Source organism: Falco rusticolus, chromosome 9 (assembly GCF_015220075.1).
Source record: "Falco rusticolus isolate bFalRus1 chromosome 9, bFalRus1.pri, whole genome shotgun sequence".
In the NCBI taxonomy this organism is placed as follows: Eukaryota; Metazoa; Chordata; class Aves; order Falconiformes; family Falconidae; genus Falco; species Falco rusticolus.
The window spans coordinates 53,553,962-53,564,964 of record NC_051195.1 but is presented as its reverse complement, the minus strand read 5'-3'; the positions used below and the strand labels follow the sequence as shown (position 1 = coordinate 53,564,964).

The 11,003-nt window shown below is 65.4% G+C and overlaps 1 protein-coding gene across 1 annotated transcript; it reads left to right on the top strand.

Annotated features, from left to right (window-relative positions):
* Positions 1-324: 324 nt before the first annotated feature.
* On the top strand, positions 325-10,961 carry NFKB2 (nuclear factor kappa B subunit 2). The gene is made up of 24 exons (XM_037399887.1): positions 325-377; positions 3,066-3,259; positions 4,152-4,196; positions 4,755-4,833; positions 5,290-5,330; positions 5,433-5,531; positions 5,725-5,876; positions 6,492-6,598; positions 6,742-6,900; positions 7,007-7,111; positions 7,259-7,344; positions 7,470-7,608; positions 7,687-7,806; positions 7,913-8,095; positions 8,266-8,407; positions 8,546-8,660; positions 8,858-9,065; positions 9,154-9,323; positions 9,467-9,569; positions 9,708-9,928; positions 10,050-10,119; positions 10,207-10,379; positions 10,458-10,569; positions 10,670-10,961. Exons 2-24 carry the CDS (start codon positions 3,215-3,217, stop codon positions 10,786-10,788), a joined length of 2,793 nt encoding a protein of 930 aa, XP_037255784.1. The 5' UTR covers positions 325-377; positions 3,066-3,214; the 3' UTR covers positions 10,789-10,961.
* Positions 10,962-11,003: the final 42 nt, after the last annotated feature.

Below are 11,003 nucleotides of genomic sequence, written 5' to 3'. Positions count from 1 at the left end.
GTGGTGAATTTACAATAATAAAAGTGAAAACCAGCTCAGGGTGAGGCAGAGCATCCTTCCCTGCCGCTCAGGGCTGGGGTCTCGGCCACTGTGGGGCCATGCTCCGCGGGGGGCGGGGGCGAGGGGCCCTGCGGGTCTGGGGGCCAGCCGGGACCCCGCGGCTCGGCCAGGCAGGTGGCGGTCGAGCGGATTCCCCCGGGATGCGGCAGCCTGGAGTCGCCCGTCCCATCCCGTCCCGTCGGGGGGTGCCCCGGCCCCCTGCCACTGTCCCCGCCGGGGCGGAGCCGCGCCCGGGAAGCCCCGGGAGGAGGAGCCGGGCCGGGACTTTCCCGGGGCCGCGGCCGGGGCGAGGCGAGGCGGCCGCGCTGGGGCTGGAGGTAAGTGGCTGCGGGGAGGGCGGCCCGGGGGCGCCGGTGCCCCCTTGGCCGGGGGGAGCGCGGCGGAGCCGGGGGCCTGGCGGGCAGCGGGCAGGGCTGCTTGCATCGAGGGGGGGTCCCGTGTGCTCGGCCCCGGCGCGGGGGTGCTGAGCCTGGCCGCCCGCGGTGCGCAGCAGCTCCCGCCCCGCCGGGGCTGAGCGCTGGGGCGGTGGGCGCCGGCGGGGCGGCTGGGGGGCTCGGGGGTGCAGCGCTGGGCGCTGCCCCTCCCTGCTGCGGAGCCTGCGGCCACCGGTCCCGGCCGCTCCTGCGAGGGAGAGGGTGCTGGGGGGCACCTGCTGTCCTGGCGGGGGAGCGCAAAGCCGGTCCCGGGCTGGTGCTGACACCCAGGGGCAAGGTGCTTATTTTCTTGTCCCAGCGCTGCCGGAGCCCCGGCCGGGGGCTGCTAACTGCCCCCACGGGGGGGCCTGGCTAGCTGCCCCTCAAAAGGGCTGCGGACGCAGGGGAAACCAGGGAGAGAGACGGCAAGAGCCCGGCTGGCGCGGAGGGGTTTTCTGAGGGCACAGGGTGACAGCCCGAGCCAATGGTTCATAACGCAACAGCAAAGCGGCTGGTGTGCCGGCCCTAGAGGAGAAAAACCAGATCAGTGGGCGGCTGGGGTTTGCCAAAACCACCGTGGTAGCCACCATGGGAGTAAAGGCATCTTACACTGAGGTACAAGCAGCCTCGGTGCAGGCGGTCGGGAGGGGAAGGCTTGGGCAGCTTTTGGGGGCGGGGGGCTCCTCTCTGCCAGGCTTGCAGGTTGACAGCTCATTTCCAGGAAGGATCTCAGGACAAAGTCCCTGTGAGCGCTGTGCAAGAGGGACTCGGCAGCCTCTTGCCAGACCCTCGGCAGTAGCTGTTTGGGCTCCTGGGATGGAGCAGAGCACAGGGTTTATGCAGAAAGCAAAGTCAGGTGTTTAGGGCCATGATTTGCAGGCATTAGCAGGCCCCGGGGGAAACAAAATGTGCAGGGAGTAGCATGTTAGAGGAGCAGCCGGCTGGGTGGCTGGAACACGTTAGCTGTACACCAGGGTGGCTGGGAGCAGGGCAGTGCTCGTGCCACCGCCTGTGTCCCTGCAGTGCCCTTTCCCATGGCTGCTGCAGACGTTTCCCTCGGGCCGTCAGGGCATCAGCTCTGCAAGTCAGCCGGCTGTCATGGGAAGAAAGAAAATAGCACCTGCATTACTAGGTCACGTTCAAGGAGCTGCAGGCACGAAAGAATGGCTTTAACACGCGCCGCTTGCCGGCGGCTGGCCCTTAATTGAAGCAGGCTGGCTGGCACGGGGAGCTGCACCATCCAGCAAGGCTGCTGCAGAGGTGCTGTGCGCCGGGGCAGGAAGCTGGTGCTGTGCCAGGCAGTGTATTGCGGTCAGGGTGCTGCTCTTCTCCCTACCCCCGTTCCCAGCAGTGCCTGGAGAATCCTTCCTCAGCCCTAGGAGGGTCTGAAGACAGGGAGGAATTAGCCCAGCAAAGGGGGGCTGCAGTGTGTGTGCAAGCCTGGGGTCCGGGCCAGGCGCACTGGGTAACATGAAGCAGGGGATGCTGCCGGTGGCAGGAGAGGGAGATGGGTCCCCTTCTGGGTTGTATGAGGGATAAAAGCTGAGTGTGCTATGGAAAGTCAGGGCTCTGGGGGCCTGAAGGGCACAGCTGCTCACCACAGGAGGCAGGACTTAACCTCGAGAGCAGGTTGGAGGTTACTTTTCCAGGAACAAGGAAGCAGGTAACAACACTCCAGCTCTGCTGGACCAGCGAGGTGGGCTTCCTCTAATGTGCACTGTGGAAGTGCGCAGGCATATGGCCAGCAGCCTCCTGAGCAAGCCTGAGCTGTGGGGGCTGGGGAGATGCAGGCACGACCCCATGATGCTCCTTAGTCATGCTGTTTGCTGCAACAAGTGGAAGTGTCCAGGGCAGCGATAAGTGAGCTGAGAAAACCCCTCTAGAGGGCATGGGGCTGACGGCACTGGAGAAGGGGAGCTGCTCTGTTCAAGGGGCACAGGCTGGTCTTCTGCAGCATCTTCAGCCCTGGGCTCCCCCAGGCAGGCTCAGTGGGCAGCATTTGAGGTGGCTGTGCTTTGCATACTGAGGAAGGGTGTTTGACCCCTCCTTCACCTCTCTGGGACATCTGTGCTAGCAGATTGATAGCTGACTGGTGGTAGCAGGCTGAGGTGCCCAGGTGGGATGTCCAGTGGAATCCCGACAGTGTGTGCTGCTTTCCACAGGCTGGCAGGGGGAGTTCCATGCTCCCTGGCTTTTGGAAGCTCCTGCAGAAGGGCAGGAGGAAGGTCCTACCTCATTTTGCGGTGCTGGATCTCCACCTTGCACCCCGCCACTGCACCTGCAGACCCCTGGGACCCCACGTGCTGGGGTGACAGGCCAGCCAGGGAAAGCCTCAGGCCCCAGGCCGCAGGGCAGCCCCTTTGGAGGACTTGGGTGGCTGGAAAATCTCCTTGAAAATGCTCTTTTCAGCTTCTGCAGAATATGAGTCACGCACGAGTTGAACAATCCCCTTCCTTCCCCTCTTCTCCCACACACCCAAAATCCCCTGAGCGGGACCTGCAGCAGCCACTGATTCAGAAATTCATGGTACGAGGGCACCGCAGTCACATACAGGTTGGGGTTTTTTTCTTTTTTTTTCTTTCCATTGCTTAGCAAGGAGAAATGCGGAGCAAGGGACGGTGCCCAGAGGCTCTGCTCTGATCCTGCCCCTTTGCTAGAAGGCTCCGGTGGTTTCCGAAGGTCAGGCAGACGACCTTGACCCCAGCAGGACCCCCGTCTGGGTAGCCGGCAGTTCCCGCACCATGCTGGGGCTGGATGGGTTGCTGAGACCAGCCGCTGCCCCCTCTGTGAGTGGGGCGCGCTGCCGCGGGGGGCGGGGGCCTGCGCCTCGCTGGGGCCGGTGGGGAAGCGCCCCCGTCTGGGGCGCCGGGAGATGCGCCCCGGGAGCGCCGGGGCTGCGCTTCGCTCCGAAACCGGGCGCTTCCTAGCGGGAAGGAGGGAATGGGGGCGCGGGTGGGAAACGCCTCTCTCAGGCCCTCTCCGCAGGCAGGATGCAGGGGCTGCCGCGTAAGTGGGAACCGGGGAGCCCGAGAGCACCCCTCTGGGTGCCTGGCAGGGGTCTGCGGGGTCCTGGAGAGCTTCCCCCAGCCGGGGGGGGACACCGGGCTCTGGGGCAGCTGCTCCTGGTTGGGTTCGGGGGGGCTTGGAGGTGACACCCCCGTACGGGAGGCGCACCCTCAAGGTGAGGTGATGCGGGGTGGGGACCTGGGGGTCCCAGGGCTGCAGCCAGGGTTGGGGCAGGGTCTGGGCGGCTCCAGCCACGCGGCACGGCAGGTCTTGCTGGGAAAGGGCGCGGTGGCGGCTCAGCGGAGACCGGTACTTGAAACTGGGGGGTGGGCAAACCCCTCCGTGCGCCCCCCGGGGGGGAACTCGGGGCACGGGCGCGCCAGGGGTGCCAGGCAGGGGACGGGCCGCCAGCATTTCCAGCCCGCCCGAAGCCCAAAACGCACGGGCGGGGAGCAGGCGGGCTGTGCCGAGCCCCGCTCCGAGCCGTGCCGTGCCGTACCGAGCCGTGCCGTGCCGAGCCGTGCCATACCGTACCGAGCCGTGCCGCCGAGCGGGGCGGGGCGGTGACGTTCGGTCCCGTCATTTCCCGGCTCGGCGGGGTTTCTAGGGACTTTCCGGAGCGGCGGTGCCTTCCTGCCGCCGGCCCCGCTCACTCCCGCGCTCTCCCCGCAGGCCGCCGGCCGGCCCCGCGCAGACATGGACGAGCAGTTCCAGCCCGTGAGTGCGGCCCGGCCCGGCCCGGTTCGGCCCGGCGGGGAGGCTCAGCCCGGCCCCGGCCCCGGCCCCGGGGCTGGGCTGGGCCGGGCCACTGCCCGACCGCTCGGGTGGCGGGGGGAGAGGGGGGCTGTGCCCGTCCCTTCGGTGGGCGGTGGGGAGGGGGACTGTGCCTGCCCCCGGGTTGGGCACTGGGAGTGCGTGTGCCTGCTCCTGGGGTGGAGAAGGGGGTCTGTGTCCACCGCCAGGGTGGGCAGTGGAGGGGTCTGTGCCTGCCCCCGTGGTGGGAGAGGGGGCTCTGTGCTTGCCCCCAAGGTGGGCAAAGGGAGGGTCTGCTGGTGCCCCTAGGAGTGGGCAGCGAGGTGTCTGCACCGGCTCACCCCTCTTCCCTGGGAGGGACAGGGGTTCCCTGCCTGCCCCCCCCCCCCAGGTGGGCAATGGGGGTCTGTGCCAGAGTGCCCCCCCCAGGGTGGGAGATGGGGGGTCTGTGCCTGCCTGCCAGGGCAACTGGGGATTCCAGCCCCTACACACTTATCACTCATCTTCCTTCCCCTCGCCCAGTGCCTGGATGGGATTGACTATGATGACTTCAATTTTGGCTCCCACATGATGGAGCAGAAGGAGCCGCTGATGGAGACGGGTAAGGGCCCCTCTGGCTGTGCCCTCCCGGGGGTCCCTGGCTACAGTGGGGTTTCCCAACAGGCTGACTCATGCCCTGTAGTTCCCAGCAGCACCCTCACTGGCCCCACTGTGGGCTGGCTGGGAATCCCTGCCCTGTGCCACTGGGACGGGGTCTGTTCAGTCTGGCCCTGCTGCTTCACCTACCAGGGACTTGAGGTGGGGCTGTGACGGGTGCCTGGAGGCTCCCCAAGTGCCAGAGCATTCTCTGGCCCTTCCCTCCTCTCCCTGCCACTCTGACTGCCGCTGCTGGCTAGGCTCTGACAGCAGAGGGGCCAGGGGCCCTGAGGACCCCCCTGGGGTGAACAGGGGTCACCTCACTTTCAGCACCGTCCCTGTACCTCCAGCATCCTTACTGGGAGCATGTACTTTGGTTATTCTGTGTTTCTCACCGGTGCCTCTCCTCTCTGTCCTCCAGTGGAAGGTCCCTACCTTGTCATCATCGAGCAGCCAAAGCAGGTAAGGATGTCACGCAGGTAAGGGTAGGTGTAGCTGTCACCCTCTGCTCTCATGGCATCAGGTTTGGACCACCCTTGGCTGACCCCCTCTTTGCCTCTGCAGCGGGGGTTCCGGTTTCGGTATGGCTGCGAGGGCCCTTCGCACGGGGGGCTGCCAGGAGCATCCAGTGAGAAGGGGCGCAAGACCTATCCCACCGTCAAGGTGAGCACTGGGAGGGTGCTCTGAAGGAGGGAGGGGAGATGTGTGTTGAGCTCTGTGTGTCTCGTGGCACTGAGGTGTGGGAGGGCTGCGACATGAGGGGGGGTGGCCGTGGGGAGTGGTAGCAGGGGTTTGTGGAGAGTCCTGCAGATTGCCGGGTTATTGTGCCTGATCCCCATCTCCTTTCTCCCTGCAGATCTGCAACTACACGGGGATGGCCCGGATCGAGGTGGACCTGGTGACGCACAGCGACCCTCCCCGTGTGCACGCCCACAGCCTGGTGGGCAAACAGTGCAATGAGGCTGGCAACTGTGTTGCCATCGTGGGACCCAAGGATATGACGGCTCAGTACGTGTGAGGGAGACCCGAGGTGGCCTCTTGCCCACGCCGGGGGGTGGGGGTCTGGCTGCAACTTTCAGGCTGGCAAGGAGAGGGGGTTAGTGCATCCAGGAGCTGGGTTTGCTGGATGGGGCCAGGGGTGGGTTTAGGCAAGGTCATGGGTACAGCTCTGTCCCCTCTGAGCATTTTGCTTGGCTCTGGGTCCGGCACGTGCAGCTTGTTCTGGGCTTCTGTCCTTGGGGTTGCAGCTCCCTAGCTTCGCAGGTGACTTCTGAGGCCAGCCCGAGTCATGGGGTTATTCAGCAACTACTGCAGCTGCTCTTACACATCCAGCCCTGGCTGCTGGCTCAGTCTGGTCCTGTTTGCATGTCTCCAGCACTCCTGGTCCCCCCGCTTGGATTTGTCACCTGCGGGAGGCCGGAGTTTCCCAGCCAGCTCTTTCCTGGGCTCCTTTCCTCTCTGGTGTGGTTGCTGCGCACCACTTTTATGCCCTGCGCACATTGCCCCCCTGCTGCCTGAGTGTCACCGCTCTGTGCTTTGCTCAGCTCCTTTCTGGCCACAGGAGCCTGGTGCCCCCCAAGCCAGCTACTCCCAGATCCCAGTGGGATCCCTCTTCTCCTCCAGATTCAGCAACCTGGGTGTGCTGCATGTCACCAAGAAGAATATGATGGAGATCATGAAGGAAAAGCTGAAGCAGCAGAAGATGCGCAACAGGAGCCACATGCTGACGGGTGAGGGCAGCCTGGGAGCTCAGGGGATCTTGCACCCCGAGGTGGCAGCTGGGGGTTAGCATGGCACTGGGAGGGGGCATGTGGCGTACCCTGGAGCCCCATCCCCTTGCCTAGCCTGACAGTATCTCCCCCTGCCCTGGCAGAAGCGGAGCTGCGTGAGATCGAGCTGGAAGCGAAGGAGCTGAAGAAGGTGATGGACCTGAGCATTGTGCGGTTGCGCTTCACTGCCTACCTCCGCGACAGCAGCGGGAACTTCACACTGGCCCTCCAGCCCGTCATCTCAGACCCCATCCACGACAGCAGTGAGTGCAGGGCCGGGCCGGGGAGGGGGTGGGGCAGGATGGGCGGAGGAGGAGAGGGATGCTCTGTCTGCCGTATTGGCTCCCAGCGCCTCCTCTTGCTCTGCAGAGTCCCCAGGAGCTTCCAACCTGAAGATCTCACGGATGGATAAGACAGCAGGCTCTGTGCGGGGAGGGGACGAGGTCTACTTGCTGTGTGATAAAGTTCAGAAAGGTAAAAGCTGTTCCCTCCAGCCAGGACCTTCTGGAAGGGGGCTGCAGCAGGAGCCATCTGAGGCCCCTGGGTGGGCAGGGGTCTGCGGCCCCTGGAGCGTGGCTGGGGCAGGGGGACAGGTGGTGCCAGTGTCCCTTCTCTCCCCAGATGACATCGAGGTGCGTTTCTATGAGGATGATGAGAACGGCTGGCAGGCTTTTGGGGACTTCTCCCCCACTGACGTGCACAAGCAGGTATGAGGGAGGTGAAGGGGCGTCCTGCTGTGCCACGAGGCAGACGGGTGCCCTGTGTGGTGGGGGAGCCCCATCCCTAGCTCCAGGGAGGAGCGGGACCCCACGTCCATCTGTCCTGCCCGCAGTACGCCATCGTCTTCCGCACACCCCCCTACCACAAGCCCAAGATCGACCGCCCTGTCACCGTCTTCCTGCAGCTGAAGCGGAAGCGGGGGGGTGACGTGAGCGACTCCAAGCAGTTCACCTACTACCCCGTGGTGGAAGGTGAGCCCCCCCCAGCAGGCTGGCGTGCCCTCTGCCGCCAGGGCTGCCCCTCACCCTGCTGCCCCTCTCTCCCCACAGATAAGGAAGAAGTAGAGAGGAAGCGCAAGAAAGTTCTGCCTCAATTTCCACAGCACTTTGGTGGGGGCTCACACATGGGGGGTGCTGGCGGCGGGGCTGGGGGCTTCGGTTCTGGAGGAGGTGAGTGGGGATGCGTCTTCCCCCTCCCTGCTCAGGCAGCTGCAGCCCAGCCCTGGGGGCTCCCCACTTCCCTCTGGCCTCACCTGCCCCCCTCCTTGCTCTGCAGGTGGGAACCTCAGCTTCCCCTACTCCCCCGGGCTGGCCTACAACAGCATCTACTCGCCTGGCCCCCACCCCGTGGGAGGCTACCAGGGGGGTGTGCAGATGAAGGGCCCTGAGGCAGAGGGTCCTGGGAGCGACAGGCAGGCGCCCGCGGAGAGCATGTACTGCAAGGAGCTGCAGAAGCATGGTAGGAAGGGGCTACACTGGAGCAAGGGCTGGGGGGTGTTGGTTGGGAGAGGTGGCACAGGTTGGGGACCTTGCGGGGCTGGGCACTGCTCTCCTCCATGCCCGGGGCGGGATGCAGGAGGGTGGATGGGGCTGTTGCTCTTGGGGGTGACGTCCTGCTTCGCCCCCTAGCCCAGCTGTGCCAGCTGTGGATGCTGGCGCTGGCCCGTCGCAATGCCCATGCCCTGCTCGACTACTCAGTCACCGCTGACCCCCGCATGCTGCTGGCGGTCCAGAGGCACCTGGCTGCATCGCAGGACGAGAATGGGGACACGTGAGTGCACGAGGGCTTGGGGGGGGGAGAGCATGGGAGCCTTGTTGGCCATCAGAGCTATCAGGGGGGCTCCAGGGGGTGGGAGGTGGCAGGGAGAAGCGTGGAGCTGAGCCAGGGGCCATCCCACTCTCTCTGCAGGCCTTTGCACCTTGCTGTTATCCATGAGCAGACAGCTGTGATCAAGCAGCTAATTGAGGTCATCATTAGCATCCCCAGCCAGCAGATCATCAACATCTCCAACAACCTGCAGCAGGTACAGGTTTCCCAGAGCAGCTGGTTCTCCTCTGCGTGGGCCTCACCCCCATCTCCTGGTCCTGGGGGCCCCCTTTGCTGCTCCTGCTGCGGGGAGGCTGCAGCGTTGAGCACAGTGCAGCCCTGCTGGCCAGGGTGGTGGTGCAGGACTTGGCTCCTCCTGAGAGTGCTACTGAGGGGGTGCTGCTTGTCTTGCAGACGCCGCTGCATCTGGCAGTCATCACCAAGCAGCCCCAAGTGGTCCAGCTCCTGCTGCAAGCTCGTGCTGACCCCACCTTGCTGGACCGCTACGGCAATTCCCTGCTGCACCTGGCGCTCCAGGCTGGCGATGAAGAGATGCTGAGGACACTGCTAGCCCATCTGGGCTCGGCTGCCCCTTACCTGCTCCGCCTGCCCAATTTCCATGGTGTGTGGGGCTGGGAGATGATGAGAAGTTGGTGGTGCCATCCCATGGGCTGGGCTGGAGGGCTGCTGAGCCTCTGCCTCTGTTGCAGGCCTCCTGCCTGTGCACTTGGCTGTGAAGGCAAAGAGCCTGGCCTGCCTGGACCTGCTGGTCAGGAAGGGAGCAGACGTGAACGCGGTGGAGAGGCAGGGCGGGAGGACCCCGCTGCACCTGGCCGTGGAGATGGAGAACCTGAACATGGCCACCCACCTGGTGAAGAAGGTACAGGAGGGCTGGCGGGCTGGTGGTTGTGGGATGGGGATGGGGCACAGCCCTGGCAGAGGTCAGGGTGTCCCTTGTGGTCTTGAGGTAACGGGGTGGGCGGGAGGCAGCCTATCCTCACAGGCTCACGCCTTTCTCCATAGCTGGGAGCAGACGTCAACAGCCGGACTTTTGCGGGGAATACCCCCCTGCACCTGGCTGCGGGCCTGGGCTCCCCCACCCTCACCAAACTGCTCCTCAAAGCTGGTAAGGTGCTGCCCTCCCTCGTCTCCCTTCCCACCCCCGCGGGGCTGCCTGCCTCGGGGGGTGCCCGTGGGTAGGGGTCTGGGCAGACCCCTGGGCCAGCCCTCCCTTTTGGGGGCTCAGTCCACCCTTCCCTGACAGGGGCAGATGTGCTGTGTGAGAACGATGAGCCTGTGTCCTTGTCTGAGGCCAGCAGCGACACGGATGCCGACCCCGAGGAGCAGGAGCTGGCCATGGAGCTGGGGGAGCCAGCCCCCACCGTGGCATGCGTCACCAAGCCCGAGCCCCCCGCAGAGGGGCGGCAGGCAGAGCAGAGGCAGCGCCGCTGCCACACGCCCCTGGACCTGACTCGGAGCCAGAAGGTGCATGGTGGAGCAGGACAAACCCCTGGGACCTGCTCCTGTGAGCATGCCCATGTCCCTCCGTATCCCGGGACGTGGCTGGTGCTTTGGGGGATGCTGACATCCGTGTGTCTGTCTGCAGGTGCGGGAGATCCTGCTGCAGGCATCCCAGCAGGGCCCTGAGGCAGAGCTGCCTGCTGCCCCCCGGCCAGGTGAGCAGCCCCTCTCCCCCCAAAAGCGCGGGCACCCTGCGGCCTCAGGGCTGGGCAGCGTGTGATGGGGGCAGCTCTCCCGCGCAGGGAAGGTCCTGTCGCTGGACAGTGAGGCACTGCAGGGGCTGGAGCAGCTGCTCAACCAGGACTGCAGCGGGTCGGACTGGATCGAGTTGGCCAAGCGCTTGGGGCTCTGCAGCCTAGTGGAGACCTACAAGGACACCCCCTCGCCCAGCGTCAGCCTCCTGCGCAGTTACGAGGTCAGTGCCTGGCCAGGGTGCCCCTGTCCCTCCCCGCCTGCCTGGCTGCTGGCCCTGCTCAGTGCCCTCTCTCTGCAGCTGGCGGGGGGCAGCCTCGAGGGGCTGCTGGAGGCCCTGGACTCCATGGGGCTCCGCAAGGCTGTGAGGATGCTCCACAAAACTGAGGCCCTGGAGAAGCTGCAAAGCACAGGTACAGGGAATGAGGGGGGCTGGGGGGTGTGTGTGTGTGTGGTGTCCCCTGCTGCCCCCATGACCCTCAGTCGCTGATGGCATCGGGGCTTGCTTTGCAGAGCTGAAGGAAGACAGTGCCTACGGCAGCGAGTCAGTGGAGGAGGAGGTGCCCACGCTGGCCCTGAAGCCGGGGCAGGGGGGTGAGCTGCCCCACAGCCAGCAGCCACAGGTGCACTGAGGGGCAGCAGCCCCCACGCCTGCCCAGGGGGGCCACATCGCTGCCCACACAAGTGCCTTCTGGACTTGGGGTCTGGCTGCCTGGACTCAGGGGGTATGGGATGCAGCCAGCTCCTGCCCCTCTCTGCTCTTATTTAATGGTCCCTTTTCTGAATAAAGGGACAGTTTCCATTAGCCTTTGCCCTCCCTCTCTCCAGCCCTGCCCTGAGCCAGCGG

Coding starts and splice junctions, on each gene's coding strand:
- NFKB2 (XM_037399887.1), top strand. CDS start 3,215: ATGCTGGGGCTGGATGGGTTGCTGAGACCAGCCGCTGCCCCCTCT. Junction 10,120..10,206: donor GCCTGCTGCCCCCCGGCCAG/GTGAGCAGCCCC, acceptor TCTCCCGCGCAG/GGAAGGTCCTGTCGCTGGAC. Junction 10,380..10,457: donor GCCTCCTGCGCAGTTACGAG/GTCAGTGCCTGG, acceptor CTCTCTCTGCAG/CTGGCGGGGGGCAGCCTCGA.